The 15658-nt window shown below is 45.6% G+C and overlaps 1 protein-coding gene across 1 annotated transcript; it reads right to left on the reverse strand.

Annotated features, from left to right (window-relative positions):
* Positions 1-917: 917 nt before the first annotated feature.
* Positions 918-12166, reverse strand: LOC131262198 (uncharacterized). The gene is made up of 6 exons (XM_058264147.1): positions 12038-12166; positions 5026-6279; positions 4754-4964; positions 3981-4696; positions 3582-3907; positions 918-3515 (listed from the first exon to the last, which is right to left on the reverse strand). The coding sequence occupies exons 1-6, from the start codon at positions 12148-12150 to the stop codon at positions 2281-2283; spliced, it is 3855 nt and encodes a 1284-aa protein (XP_058120130.1). The 5' UTR covers positions 12151-12166; the 3' UTR covers positions 918-2280.
* Between the last annotated feature and the right edge of the window lie 3492 nt (positions 12167-15658).

A 15658-nucleotide genomic window follows, 5' to 3' on the forward strand; every position in this document is an offset into this window, starting at 1 on the left:
TTAAGCTACAAATTAGGCGGGGAAAGAAGGAGAAAGGGGGACAATATGCTTTCGTGGGTGAATATGCACTAGTATGTGCATTTAGAAAATATGTTAACTTACAATGTGTGTATATTATATGGTAGAATAGAATTTTAATGTTATTTTCATATCTCTTTATTACAATTTTGAAGGGAAAATATGTTGGAAGAGTTTACAGTGTTGAGTATAACATATTTTAAATGAGGTTCATGTTTAAAAAAAGGTTATTTAGCGATTTCGGAAAAAGATTAAACTAAAATGGTTTCATTTTAATTCCTTTACCGAAGTATAAAACGTCCTTATCTGGGGATACTACGCACTGTTATAAATGTGTGAAAAATATTGTTATAATATTGTTTCATAATAGAAACGATTTTAGAGACTGAAATTGTGAGAACTTAAGCAGTTTCTGTGTTTGCCTAAAGAGTACGTATTGCCTCATCTTACTCTATTTAAATTCCGTAATTTTGCATCACCACAACATTGTTGCAACAAATGAAATAAAGTACACAAAGCACACCTCCATTGTAGTCACAAATTTTGTTTGATTTTGCTTTGTGCGATGCCATGATGTGCAGCTTTGTCATGATTCATGTAATCACGCAATCTGTAGCGTGAAACTGCTCATAAATTATGTTGTTTGATCAACCAGTTAGCATCGGAAACAAGTCATTTCACATGAAAGACTGGATCAACCAATCAAGTAATGAGTTTCGTAAGTCGTTATCAATTCTAGTGTTTGATTATAGCGTTTGACTATTTTTGCCCCCTTCCGACTCAGTTTCAAGAGGCTCACTGTACTTACATGACACAGCTGATACAAACAACGTATTTGCTTTTCTTTCACCGTAAGTAAAGGAATTTTAAACAATGTGAATCTTTAATTTTTACCGACAATTCCATCCGCACATTCTCCCTTTTTTGGTTTGTTGCCGTTGAGTTTATTTTTCACATGCAAAAAGTTGTCATACATTCTTTCTTACTAATATTACACCGTTTTGTTTATTTCATAAAAATCGCACAAACTGCAGTCGATATTTCAACCTTTTTCCCCACCAAAGTAAACAGGAACTTAATGAAAAGAAAAACCAGCGAAGCTAGTCGGTTCGTGTTACCGGTCCGCCAATCGTTTCTCGGTTGCTAAAGTTGCGCACTTTGCGGCTGTCTTAAACATTAAACATATCTTGATATCTGAATCGGTTTTCTGCCACCTCCCAATCTCCGTTTGCTACCTCTAAAACCTCGGTCGATATTTTCATACATTCGCATCGTCTTTCGAGGGTACTTTACATAAACCAATTTTGCTGCCTTCCCTCGAAAGGGACAGCAGTGGCACGGAATTCTCGATGACCGTCGTGTTTGGCCTGATTTTTGAACGATTTCCCGAACCGCCATTTCAAACGTAGGAGTCACTTGTAAAATTCTCGGATAAAGTGTATACGTTAAAAAATGCCATACTACCACGAAACTCTCGCAGCTGCCGCATTGGTTTTTCTTCATGTCTGGAAGGCAAAAACATACATTGCATTACAAACCAATCAAAATGTATTCGTAAATTAGTGGAGAAATCAATCAAGATCGACGCTTTGGAATCGAATGGCCTTTTTTAATCTTCCTCTAAATAACTTCCACTACTTTTCCTTCACTTCATCTAAGAACCTTCTTCTTCTTCCCGTGGGTCCCTAATGGTGTGCCCATTCTTTCCCCTAAAACGACGAATTAATTTATCTATAATCAGTTCTAAAGGTGAGACACTAAACTGTTATTTGGTTGTAGCAAAAGCTACTTAATACTTAAAAGTTTCAGTACAGAAAGTATATGTAATAAATAATGTAGAAAAGTGGTTGAGCACGAGGACCCTCGCATGGACCTCCCGGAAGATGTGTGCGAGATGGTAAATGGAACATGGATGGAACAAATCGAAAGAAAAAAAAACGTGTAAAAGATGGCCGAGAAGAAAATAACAACCCTGCTGTTATTGTGTATGTTCTATAATCTAGTCCAGTCCCAAAATGAGATCATACTATGGCTGAATTCAGTGCGTCCATATTGTTGATTGGAGGGAGTCAAAACAAAAGATAAATAAATATGAATGTAACGCCAGCTTTTTCCACCTTCCATCTCCCAAGTATTCCCACAAAAAGAGGAACGAAGGAATGGGGGGAGGGAACCGTCTTAAAATCTTAACTACGCTAGTTGATGATGAAAGAAATGTGTGTCTGCATAAGGGAAACACGCGGTGCCACCACTGGGTGCGCTCTATCCTTCGTGGTAGGACGTCTGCATGAGGGCAGGCGATGCCGGATCCCGGCCGCCGGTCCCTGTTATCCCGTTGCCAACCGACTGCACCGTCGGCGACGGTGAGCTGAAACCGGGCTGAAAGGAGGAACTACCGTTCACGCCACACTGCTCGCTGGCATTGCTGGCCACGCTGAGGATGCTACCGCTGTGGCTCTGCTTGCGTCCGATAGGGGCCGGATTTCCGCCGGCCGCCAGCGACTGGGTGCTGTTCTTTGGTATCAGTTGCGTTTGCCGATCGATCCCATCCGTTGGTCCGAGGCCGATCGGTGAATCGCTGCCGGGGAGCGACGAGATGGAACTTCCGACACCACCGATCGCCGCATCGATTCGGGTTCTGCTCCGTCCGGAACCGTGATGGTGATGATGGTGATGATGCCGATGGGGATCTTTCGGCGGTCGATGGGCGGCTTTCAGTTCTCGACCACCACCACCACCACCAGCACCAGCAGGATAACCGGGACTGCTTGTGGCTAGTCCTCCCGGCAGGTCCATCGTTCCCATCCCATCCATCCCGTACTCGAGTCCACTGTCGATGCTTTTGCGTGGCAGGCTAAAGTTTTTGTATCCCTGAGGGTGCCCACCACCCATCATTTGCTGTGGCGGGGGTTGCTGTGGGTGGTGGTGCGAGTGGTGGAGCTGCTGCTGATGCTGTTGTTGCTGCTCCTGCATGGAGTGTATGCTCTTGTTGCTTCGGCTTGCGCTAGCGTTATGGTAGAAGCTGCGATTGCTCTGCGTCTCGAACTGATCGCTGGACATTCCCGGTGCGTTGGGGTCATCGAGCCGATGGCCGGCCCCTCCAGTGCCCCCACTGTTGCTCCGATCCAGCGAATGGTGATGCTGATGGTGCTGGTGATGTTGCCTTGCCGCAGCCGGATGGTGCGGCACCTGGGACGTCTGTTGCATATGTTGCTGCTGTTGCTGCAACTGGTTGGTTCGGAGGATTTTTTCACGCTCCAGCGAATGATGATGGTGATGCTTTCGCGGCTGCGATGATGTTGACTGTAGCAACGGTTGTTGTTGCTGCTGTTGGTGCTGGGATGATGGTTCCCCGTTTCGTTCCCGGCTGAGCGAATGGTGGCTTGAGGAGGACGACGGTGTGGCCATGTTGAGATTTCCCTGCGATGACATCCTCTGCGTGTTTACGCTCAACATCGAGCCTTTACGATTGAAACCAGCTTGTTCGTTTTGTTCGCCTAAAATGAAACACAGTAGGCTATCATCATCCTCGGTTCGGAATCTCTCTTCCGCAGGGTACCTACTTCTCTTCTGCGCTTGATACCATATCTTTAACCGGTGTCCGATCTCCGGGAAAGTGGGCCGCCGTACCGCCTGCTCGTGCCAGCACTCCACCATCAGCGAGTAGACTGCACTCGGACAGGACTCTGGGCAGGGTAGCAACTGTCGGGCACGGACCATGTTGATCACCTCCTGGTTGCTGTATCCGTAGTACGGCTGCAGTCCATAGCTATAGATCTCCCAAAGAACCACTCCGAACGACCAAACGTCGCTTTCGGTCGTAAACTTCCCGTACAGTATCGACTCCGATGGCATCCAGCGAACGGGTAGAAGCGACTTCGATTGGACACTGAAAAACAAAACAAAAGAAAGCGATGAAAGGATTGATCCACATCGGTAGGGGGAACCCTCCGGGATATTACCGATAGTAGTCCGAGCTGTAGATATCCCGCGATAGACCAAAGTCGGAGATTTTCACCGTCAGATTTTCGCCCACCAGGCAGTTTCGGGCGGCCAAATCTCGGTGGACGTAGTGGTGGCTGGCTAAGTATTCCATTCCGTCGCATATCTGCTGCGCGATCAGCAGGAACTGCAGCTGACTGAGCGATTTGCCCTCGTTCGGCGAGTTGGCTATCAGGAACTCGTGCAGGTCACCCTGCGCCATATACTCAAACAGCATGCACAGTGGTTCCTCCTTCAGCACGACTCCCAGAATGCACACGATGTTGTCATGCTTCAGATCGGAGATCAGTTCGATTTCACGCTTGAAATCGGCCTGCGTTTTCGCGCTGGCATTCTCCTTCAGTGCCTTCACGGCGACGAAAATCTTCTCACCGCTCTTCTGCGTCAGCTCACCCTTGTACACCTTCCCGAACGCTCCTTCGCCCAGCTCCTCGACGAACCGCACGTCCTGCAGGGTGTACTGAGGGACGCGTGCGATGCCATTGTTGCGCGACTGCGACGACTGGCCCTGGTTGCCACCCTGCTGGCCGGTGATCAACCCCTGAATGCCACCGTTTTCCGCGTTCCGACTGGCCGCACCGGTAGACGATTGGTTCGCTATCAGGGAGGTCATTTCGATGGGTGAGTTGAGCCGTGAATTCCCGTAGATGTTCTTATCCGCGTTTGGTAGGTTTATCTGCAAAATGGAACCAGTGTTAGAGGCCTAGAAAATGGGTCACTTCGGTCAACTTACATTCTGGATATTGGACACTCCATGCTTGCGATACTTTCGGCAGCAAAACACGGCAATACCAATGAACAGTGGCGAAATGACCGCAATGAAACCGATTATGATGTACATCCACATCCGCTCGGAACACTTCGGGATGTCACAGTACTCGATGGTCTTCTGCATGTCGACGTAGCACCAGGGGGCGTCCATTGGGCCAGCATTTGGTGGGTTTCTGTTGGATCAAGGAGTATGTTAGAACCGGAAACTCGCTGTTCCAAGATGGAGATACTAACCGACAGTAGTTGTGACCGGCGAGATGTGGAAACTCGGACATCGTGTGCATCAGCTTCGACCAACGCATGCAGATCTTCGACGACGCTGTCCGGTCCATGATGCCCCGGTAGCTGGCCCCATTCTCCCAGTAGCAATCATCATCCGGTTTGATATCGAGATCGATACCCAATCGCATACACTCCTGATCCCCGGAGCTACCAAGGCCTCCAATCCCGTTCAGGATCGTCCCATCGACGCTCTTCTGCAGTGGCAGATCGTCGCACTCCTCCAGCGGCAGCTTCTGGCCGATGGTCGGGTGACGCTTTGCGATCGCGTACTCCTTCTGGCAGAGTTCGTTCTCCAGCAGTTCGCAGTCGTTCCGACAGATGCGCCGCAAGTTCTCGGTGTTCCGTGTCGGCGGATAAGCCTTCTTCGGTCCGGCCGACGAAGTGTACGAAAGCACCGAAATGTCGTCCGGCTGTTGAATGTAGCGGTGGTAGCTTGCCATGTTCGTGTCCGGTGCCCCACGTCGCCCTCGACGATGGTCGCTACCGTAGCGAGGCGGCGAGTGTTCCGTCACCATTTCTCCATCGAAGAACCGACCACCGAGGTCGGGCGTGACGCCTCCACTGAAGTACACCCGCAGCCGGTCGGTAGTGGTCATGATTGGGACACTGGTCGAGGTTCTAAATGGTCCATATTCCGGAACCAGAGGAGCCGGGATCGTTGCCGGAAAGGTACCCATAGACGCTTCCAGTCCAGCCATCTGCTTGCGTTTGTTCTTTTTCTCGTGCGATTTGAGCTTTCCACCACCTCGGCCACCGCTTCCTCCACTGTCGCCACCGTTGCTCAGGGCAGCCCGGCGAGCCGCTTCGGCCGCCGCCTTGTTAGCGAAGTACTGGTGGTTGGTGAGCTCGGGCGTACGGCACAATGGCAGTATGCTGTAGCACAGACTCGGCAGCGCGTACACTCGGCAGTTGGCGTTCATGTCCTTCGACTCGCGGATCACACCGTACGCGGCCTTTAGCCGTTCCTCCAGTATCTCGATCGTGATGTCCGGCGTCACGAAGACGGTCTGATTGCGGAGGTAGTGCTCGCATGTCGCCCCCGTGTACACCTGACACACGCCCGCCTCGATCGTTTCCTCCTCGTCGCGGTAGAGCAGGGCGCTGTCGTGCAGTTTTTCCGTTTTCTTCCGTCGGTTGAATCGCATATTTGATTTGCCGCCCGACGTGCGCACCGAACCGGACGCACCGGTTGGTGTAAATGTCAGTCTGGAAGGAAATGGATGGAAATAAATTACATTACTTGGGCTACGTGAAAGGTGCAGGTCAGTGTTTTATGCAAATAGCTTCCGAATGGATTTGATATTTTACAAAGTTAAAAAAGGTATATATACAGTCGAATAGTTTTTTGTGTATTGAACAAGAAGAATTAAATACAATGAATTAAAGGTCACTTATAAATAAGGATTAAATTTAGGATCAGAAAACACGCCCATCGTTGTTTAAAATAAACATAATTCAGCCTCTTTCACCACCATACTTTATTCTCTTGATTACTTCAGTAAATCAACAAGTTGAACGGTAAAAATTAATAAATGTCCTTCCAAGGTTGCAAAGTGAAAGGCTTTTAGGGTAAAAGCTTTATCGAGTAAAGCCATTGCTATTATTGGAGGCACGTTAAGATATGCCCCGCCAGCTAAAAGGGTTTCCTTCAATAAGTTTTGATGGCGTTACAGTACTGTGGGGGTCGAAGAGGAACGATGGTTTGCTGAAATCGCCTTATGGCAATAAAGATATCTCACCAGAAGCACATTGTGGCACGCGAAATTACGTGGCAGATTAGAAGCTTTAGAACTACTTCTATGTTTTATGTAGAAGTATCACCGATGTTCAGTGTAATAGCCTTGAGCCTTAAATGTTTAGTTTGGTCAAACTGGTTTTCAAACCGAATAAAGACAGGACAAAAAAATTAATATGAGTTCACATCAGAAATTAAAAAAAACCTACTGTTATCAAACCCATCGTATTCTAGGACGCAAAAATACAAATTAATAAATCTCGCAACGTCACAAAAATGCCTCTGAATACGTAACTCGTGCCTGTGGCGAAGAAAATGGCCAAATCGTCAAAGGACTCCGTCGTGTTGTTGTGCAGAAAAGTTTGACGCAAGCAAGACCGGGCATACGATCGATTAAAAGTCACCCCAGCAAGCAGTTTGTTTTGTGCAAACAAGACAAAGTCTGCCCAGAGTCCACAGAGCGAAAAAAGAAAAACACCAACAAAGTGTAAAACTGGTCGCTCACTTTCCATCTCCGGCCGGGGAAACTTTTACACACCCGGCAAGTGGTGCACATTTTGTAAAGGAATTAATTCGTGGAAACGTGAAAATCGTTTCGCAAGGCTTGGGTGGGTGGCGGCAAAAAGAGGGTATAAAAAATAGTACTTGTAAGCAAATCTGCTCTTCACCATTCGTTCGTAGCCGTTACGAAGCTGAGCCGCAGACAGCTGCCGGATCGAGATCGACAACAGCGAGGCTTATAACATCATTTTCTTTGGGGACATCCCGCGAAAAAGAAGTGGCCAACGGAAGGGCACGAAAAAAAAACAAGTTATAAAAATGCAAAGACTTCTCTTCGGTTCGAGGTAGAGGGAATTCCCGGAGAGGACGAGCGACCGGAATTGTGTTATTAAAAACTCTAGTACCACACCATCTGGCTTTTATTTAGTTGTCGAACAGAAAATCGTTGCGGCGCGCTCGTCGGCCCTTTTTGCTTTGCCTCTTTACCCGTCGCCGCTTTTTCCACTTTTCAATGTCGCTTCTCTGTGCGCCACGATGAGGACGGCATGTTTAATGTTTGACCGTGGCAAACATTGGTGAAGTGGAAAAGTAAAGAGGGCGAAACAACTTGGACAAAACTCAAACAAAACGCGTGCACGCACTTTTCGTCCTCGCCCCAACAGGAGACGAGGTACTGAATGGCAGGGAAAAATGGGGGATTTGTGTCTTATGGGATAGTGTGGGATGTGTAGGTCGCTCCCAGGAACTACTTGTAATTTTCATTAACGTGTCATATTACCAAACAAAGCGGAAGATAATTAAAAGAAATGTGTGTAGTTCATGTTGAAGAAATTTAACGACTTTATGACACATACTTAATGGAATGCGGTAGTGTTATTGCTATTAGTAAAAGAATGAGAATGTGTTATTGAATTGAAGAAATAAAAAAACTCAAATTTGTATGTCCAAATATGAATGAAAATATTTTAAAGAAATACACTAGTGTCATGAACATTTTCTGATGTGCCCTTACTCTCTTTAAATAAAGTATTGTATTTCATAATGCATACAATAATCTATGGGATGGATAAAAAAAATGGCTGCATTAATATGACATTTAGTTTTATTTTTCCATTCAATGTAAGCTCTCTCGAGCCATCACTCATATGCCGTGAACATCATCATGACGCTCGGGCGCCATCGGGATGAAGCTGCTGTTTGCATACTCCAGCCGGGCAGAAGCTTTTATGAACAATCAGCCTCGCGGATGGACTGCAGGATGACGGATCCATTTCAATTCCATCTTCACGCGGGACCATCAGAACCGTGTCGAGACCGTTGTAAATGCAGATCCCCCGGACAGATCTGAGCACACCACGGGCTTCGTAGTGGAAGTCGTTTTGGAGGGGGATGGTTCTGCTGCTGCAGTCGTAAAACGGAATGGCACCGAAGTGGAAATGTGGAACACGACGATGGAGGGCCGGGCGTGCATATGCTACCGTCAAAGCGGGAGGTTTTGAATGATTGAGAACACCGTGTAGGCTGACACACTAGCGGGGGGCTCGCTCGGGGGATAGAACCCGGCCCGGAAGCTCATTCCGTTCGTCGTCCATCCGTTTTCATCACATTAATTATCCAGTGTCTCTCGATCTCGCCATTCTCGTTCAGTTCACACCACTTCCGTTTCGCGTCGCATAGCTGCACCTTCGCTCCCCTCGCGTCGGAGAGGAGAAGGAAAGCGGACATGGCTCCCTTTTGGGCCAGGATTCGGCCATGAGCCCTCGAAATGGAAATCTAGATCAGGGATGTCGTAAATTTTTTCGTCCTAGCGGCGGCACTTCTTCTAACCACCTCGGCTGGCCCAAGTGCAATGTGGTTCGCCTTTGCGGTTGCTCATTAAAAATAAAATGACAAATTCACGTCGGACTGGACTGTCGGTCTTGTGGAAATGTCGTAAATTTGAGGCGCTGGGTGGGAAAAACACCAGATAAAAGATAACACGGAGCGCGCGGTTGATTGACGAAGATTAGAAAGGGGTAAGTTTGTTAAAATTATAAACTTATAGATAGAGTAGGTGTAGGGGTGGGAGAGTAGGAGATTCGAGGATAAAGTAAATGAAATTTTAAACAAATGCTTTTATCCTCACTTCAGCATTCTTACTCGTAGAAGAAAACTAGAGTTTCGTTTCATTTCTGAAGGAAATTATCGTTACTTTTTAAATTTTTTCCTAACACTATGGACTTTTCTGGAGTGAGTTAGTTTCCGTCGATTCATTTTATATGATCATGTTATTTAAAAGCAAATCATCTTTTACTGTCTCAAGGTTTTATTTCATGGAAGAAAAGTATGTTCATATCGTTCCTTCACTCGTTTTTAATTCAAAAGTTAACAGAGAAGTTTTTCTATAAAAAAATTAGCTTGTTCATCAAATTGAAGAACTGTACAACGAAAAGTTGTTTGGTAAAATAATTATTCACGGCAATTGTCGTAAGTTCTTTTTTAATTTGAATATTCCTTTCTCTACTAAAATTGTTTGACGTCGAAATGTAATTTCAATCCTTCCAAGTATTTTTTTAACATAAGATTTTGCGTAATTTTTGCTTAGTTATGTAATTGATAATTTTTTTGACATTCTGATTCATCGTATAGCTCCAATTAAAAACAATACCCTGGTGATTGTGTGCTTTAAAGTTCATTCCGCCCTGACCGCACGCGTGTGTACGTGTGTTTTATTTCTTCCGTGGTACGGGAGTAGCTGGCGGAAGCCAGCACGAAAGCTTGCTGATAAACATAAATCCATTTTCATCGTCAGCAAACTATCATCATTCGTATCGCCGATGCCAAAACTTGGGATAAAGCTCACTCTAGCCCTTTCCTCGTGCTTCCGAACAACATCCCGTCGCCCTGGTTAGTTATTCTAATGGCTTAATCTTGTACATCCGGTGCGAAAGGGGAGGAACCACTCCTGCCCCCAAAAATTTCTGTTGTTTGCGTGCGTGTCCAAAACATAAACAAGGATTACGCCCCTGTCCATGTCGAGCATATCCCGAGTACCGGGATGGCATCGAACGGGGTCAGTGGGTTTGGGCGAGAGGGAGAAACTTTAGACTCTCAACTCCGGCCGAGATTAGGTGCGTCCCTCCGAAACACACCGTTCCGGGATATCCCCAACCTTGCATCTAATCCGTGTGGAAAAGGGTTGCCCAGAAGGATGTTTGTGAGACAAATATTTGAATATATTAAAGAATAATATTAACCGGTGGAAAAAAGACCGGCTGCTCCATTCACTTCGATAAGGCTCCAGCTTCCAAAAGGGGTGGGGAGAATGTTCCGGGAGGTTAATTTTCAATTCCACACCGGGAAAAGCTTATGGTGTTCAAGGACCACCGGGGCACCGATAAGGATAAGGAAGGGTTTCTGTTTGTTTATTTTTTTTCTTCTTCTCCTTTCCTTCATAATATGCCCAACTCCAGGACAAGCTTTCGCATACCCGAAGATACTCATCTGCATATTAAATCGTTTGACATAAATTATCCAATACCGTGCCGATGGAAACAGTCGTTTTGGGTCAGTAGTTGTGTGAGAGCCGGGAATGGACTAAATGATTTTTTTTTGTTGCTGTGCCGAATGCCACATCTCGATAATTGCGGATGCGGTTGGATGGAAAGAGGGAGAGAGAAAGAAAGAGAGGGCACAGAAGGGAAGCTCTAGCGTCCTAATGTCTGCCAGCGAGCAGGAATCGAAAACAGGAATCATCTGCACATTCTTGACTGGCCCATCCAACCATCTCGGTGTCCTAGTTCATTGTGGATGTGTATATGTATATGTGTGTGTGTGTGTGAGGGAATTTTAGATGGGTAAAGTTTAATGTCCTTTCTGGATGGGATGAGGTTTGTACGTCACGGTGCGGTGGGATTGGATTAGGGCCAACAATTTGGCGTGCCACAACAAATCGTTGGCGTTGGCCTGGCGTTTCCGTTCTCGACACCGCCCGGAACTTCGCATTCGAAATCGAATTCCAGAGGCCAGCATCGGCAGGACCAGATGGAGCTTCGGAGCGGCCCGGAGCCGCTGGAATGGGGGGGGGGGATTTTCCACTCTTCCATCTTCCGGACGCCCAGCCGGGTCATTGGGTTAGTGCGGAATGTCGGACGGTTTTAGGTCACTGACTTGACTTTTTCCGAACGAAAACATGGCGTTTGATTGTGCCCAGGTCCAATCCTGGGTTTTCCCTTCTTTTCTTCCCGTGGATGGTTTTAAGGACCACCGTAAAAACCATTGAAACCCAGCAGCTCACCTTGGCGACCAATAGCGGGTGGGGTGAGCGGGGGGCGGTTAATAATCGGGAACAACGGCTCGTGAGTGGAATAATATATAAAAATTGGTATGTGAAGAAAGTGAAAAAGAATTAGAAACCCCATTTTCCCTCCATCCCAGGGAACTGAAAGCCATAAAACTAATCTAGGCTCGACGAAAAACCATTCGACACCGTTTTATTCCGCAGCGATTTATCCTCGAAAGGGATACATATTTTATCGGGAAGTGTGTGAGTGTTGTACTGGGCTTTTCCGTTCACGAATAAAATCCTCCCTCCTAACGCCCTCCCTCCCATTGTGGGTGATAGGAGAGGAGAGCGGGCGTCCTGTGGTCGCGACAAATTTCCTTCCGGGGGCAGTCCGGAAGTCGTTTAATTTTGTGTTTAAAATCACACCGCACACCAAACAGCGGACGGTTGCGATTGCCACTTACCCATTGGAAATGTCCTGCTGGTCCGCGTGGTCCTGCCGTGGCTGCTCGCGCCCAAAAGTCAATGGTGTGTGTAAACAACCGACGATCGTGAGGATGTAAATCACTTTTAACATACTTTAACCACCAGCGCTCCCGATGGGAATGCTGTTTCTACTGCCGGGGACGACGATTCCAACGGGCTTACTAATGGACCGCACGGTTCGTTGGCTTTTGGAGGGGCGGGGAAATGGTCGCTGGGGGGAAAACCACCTCGAGCGCCACCGAGATGTGCGATCTGCTTCGGTGCCGCGTGTTGGCGTGTCGAAATTTATCGCAATTCGAAACACACAACCTTTTTCCCGCGACGCACTTTCCGTTCAACGATTGACGATTCAGGGGGGTTTTTCCTTTTCCTTTTTTTTGGGTTTTGGTGGGGAGGCAGAATTAGAATTTATGTTTACTGCCACGCTCGGCCAGAAGGTTGGGAACGCATTGGTGGACGGACGGAGTTTTCCGCTTTCCCGCTCGAGCCGGGTGTTGCACTATTTGTAGCTGTTGCCGACGATAAAAACACCATCCGAGAACGGTCCGGAAAGTGACTAGCGTTGATGAGATGGCGTTGGCTCACACACCGTCAAGCTCTTCTCATGATCTCACTGCAACTCACCTCCGAGGACCAGCGACCTCCGAGATGGTTGTTTCGGTTTCCTTTTGTGCGATTGACTTTTTCGTTTCACTGCTCGTCAGTGGGCTTTTGGTTTTCTTATTTTATTCACCTGTTTTAATTTGCTTTCACTGCATTAAAAACACCGCCCGTACACTTCGCACGCAACTGCACTCCATTAAAACACGTAACGCGAACTACCTCATATTATTTTTCACTCCTACCCACCGGTCGCTTTTAACGCATTTTATTTGGTGAATCACTTACTTAAAGCGAACAGTCGTGCGTGAGTGTGTGTCTGGTGAAATGGAAAGGAGCAGGATGGAAAGAGAAATGTTGACTTTTATGTTGGTTTTCAAGTTTTATGACTACAGCATAACCCCAAGCGGGTCACGATGGCGCCGGTGGCCGCTGTTAGAAGGTGTATACCGAATGGAAGGCTGGTCAATTGCTACGATTCTATGTTGCGTGTTCTGGCTTTGACGGATCGAATCGTGCCTGTGTTTATTGAACTGGTAGTAGGAATGGGCGATTTTCAACTCCCTTCAATTTAGTTTCCCCTTATCCAATCCACGCTGTGTGGGCCGTACTACTTAAGAAAGTATAATTTTGTTGAATTCACTCGTAGACAGAACATAAGAGAAGCAGATGCTCTCGATGCTCGATGGGGCGAGTGCAACGATTCGGGGTTTGTTTGTTTGTGTCCGTTTACAGGACTGCAGGGAGGGAAGCATAAGTCACGCGTAGCATAACTCGTACCGAGCATAGGAGAACGCATGTAGCGGTGTAATGTCATTGAGCTCTTTAATGTGTGTATGTGTGTGTGTATGTGTGCCTGTCTGCCTGTGAGCGAAGAGTGCATACAAATGTCACCGTTTGTGGCAGCTGAGACAGGAAACACCCTCGCTTTAAAGTGCCTTATGTTGCTTACGACGATTTATGCTTTCTCAACATTCTGCGTTAAACTTTCCGTACCGTCATGACTCGCACTTACCACTATTAGCGCAATAAAAACACCACACACACTTGATTAAACCACCAATAGATGCTGGACGCAGGGAATGAATGAAAGGCTTTGTTTATTGTAAGTGCATTTAACAGCATTTCACCCGCGATTCGTATCTCTTGGTTTAAAGGTAATGTGTTCTTAACACTTTCTTTCTTTTGTTTTGCAATGTTTTTCGCTTTATGGTATCAGAACAGCACCGAAAAGTAGAAATTACTTCGCTGCCGAACGCATTATACTGGACCGAGGACCGACACAAGCATCCGACGCGAAAGACCTTTCAACACTGACATCTACGGCAGAAGATTGCTCTCCGCGAGTGCTGGGCAGTCTCCGATTTCGGTCATGGTGAATGCTGAGTGCCCAGCCCAAAATGAACGACTTTCTGCAATTGCCAACCATTGACAAAAAGGATGTTTTTGAACCATTTTCTTTACTATATTTGTTTCTAACCATATTAGAAAAAATGGTGCACTTTAGGGGAGTGGAGCAAAAGGGAAAAACTTTTTTCAATATCAAAGCAGAAATGATTGTTCGACACACATTTCAATTCTATTAAAAATAAGAAAAGATATATAAGGAAATGTTTAAAACACATATTTTTAAAGGAAGCCTTTAGAACTAGAAAAAACAGTACAAACAGTATAAATAAAAATACGTTCAAGACAAAATTACAATTTATGATTCGTCCCATCTCCTCGTTTCCTTTCAATTGAAGTTCAAACCTAGTTTATTTCTGTCTTCTGTTTAAATAAGTCACAAATAACATAAAGGTTTCGGAATGTTTTTACCTAATATTTCTAAGTACGTCGTTAATTTACGTAAAATTTTTCTGATTATTCTCTCATGCCATCTTCGATAGCACAACCAATATTAAAAACCGAATTGTTACTTTTTTGTATGCGTATAACCCACTGTGCAATGTTGGCTGTCATTCAACGCGCATAGATTCAGAGCAGATCAACTGTGGTAACGGAAATTCGAGCGCAGAAACAAAGCGAAACTGCCAAACGAACGTGGTCGACCGAATTTATATTTGATGAATTTGCACGTGATTGAAGGAAACAAACGGCTGATTGTAATAAATAATCACAAAAAAAAAAATGATCGAAAACTGTGTTCAGTTTTTTACCTGTGGTTTACCGGAAACATTGACAAAAGTTTCAGCTGTGCGATCATTACCAGCATTTGTGTTAATATATGAACATCACCCTTTCTTGTGAACATACAATTTTGATTGACCGGCGGTTATCAAAGAAACTATCGAAAAGTTGTTGAAATGTTGACGTTTATAATCGTACAAACGGTGACAGCGTACAGGAGCGGCGAGATTGATAAGGAATCGAATCCTGTTCGTGAAAAGATATGACATTGAAATGTTTGCCATCTTAATCAAACATGACGTGACATTGAATGGCATTAGAATTATCTATCGCTGATAGAAAAGCGAAAAAAAAGATTTATACATGTTTCTTTAGGCTTAAATTTCCATTTACTATTCATATGCTTTGATAGTAAGGGAACTGCGCGTATGCTATGCCTTTGACTAACCATTTTGGATTGGATACCATTTTTTTATAAATTATAAAATTCTCTTCAAAATCGTATATCTTTAAAAAACATGTCCACTCTGTCCAATCTCTATTTTGTGATAAAAGCAGAAAAGAATAGATAGTTTATTTTTGTTTTTCGGTGTATCTGAACTGTCGTCTCCAACATGTCTTTCACTTAATTCGAAAATGAATGGTGTTTATGGAGAAAAATCATACCACCGCTCAGCTCCTCAAGTGGTGAAATATCAACCGGCAGTTTACACGCAGAACATTTTAAAGCCGCGAAAAGAAAGCGCGAGTGTCAAAACAGCAATTTTCCTGTTTTTAATGGTCTCCGGTGACCCGCATTTCTGACAGCTTCTAAATATCGTTGGGTGGAACGCGATTAATAGCGTATTCTGTTGGCTATTCCCCGCGCT

The sequence above is a fragment of the Anopheles coustani genome, chromosome 2 (assembly GCF_943734705.1).
Source record: "Anopheles coustani chromosome 2, idAnoCousDA_361_x.2, whole genome shotgun sequence".
NCBI classification, from domain to species: domain Eukaryota; kingdom Metazoa; phylum Arthropoda; class Insecta; order Diptera; family Culicidae; genus Anopheles; species Anopheles coustani.

Bases quoted from the DNA above. Each gene is read 5' to 3' on its own strand.
- LOC131262198 (XM_058264147.1), bottom strand. From the start codon at position 12,150: ATGTTAAAAGTGATTTACATCCTCACGATCGTCGGTTGTTTACACACA. The intron at 6,280-12,037 runs GTAAGTGGCAAT...ATTTCCTTCCAG, and splicing joins CAGCAGGACATTTCCAATGG to ACTGACATTTACACCAACCG. The intron at 3,516-3,581 runs GTAGGTACCCTG...GTTTCATTTTAG, and splicing joins GTATCAAGCGCAGAAGAGAA to GCGAACAAAACGAACAAGCT.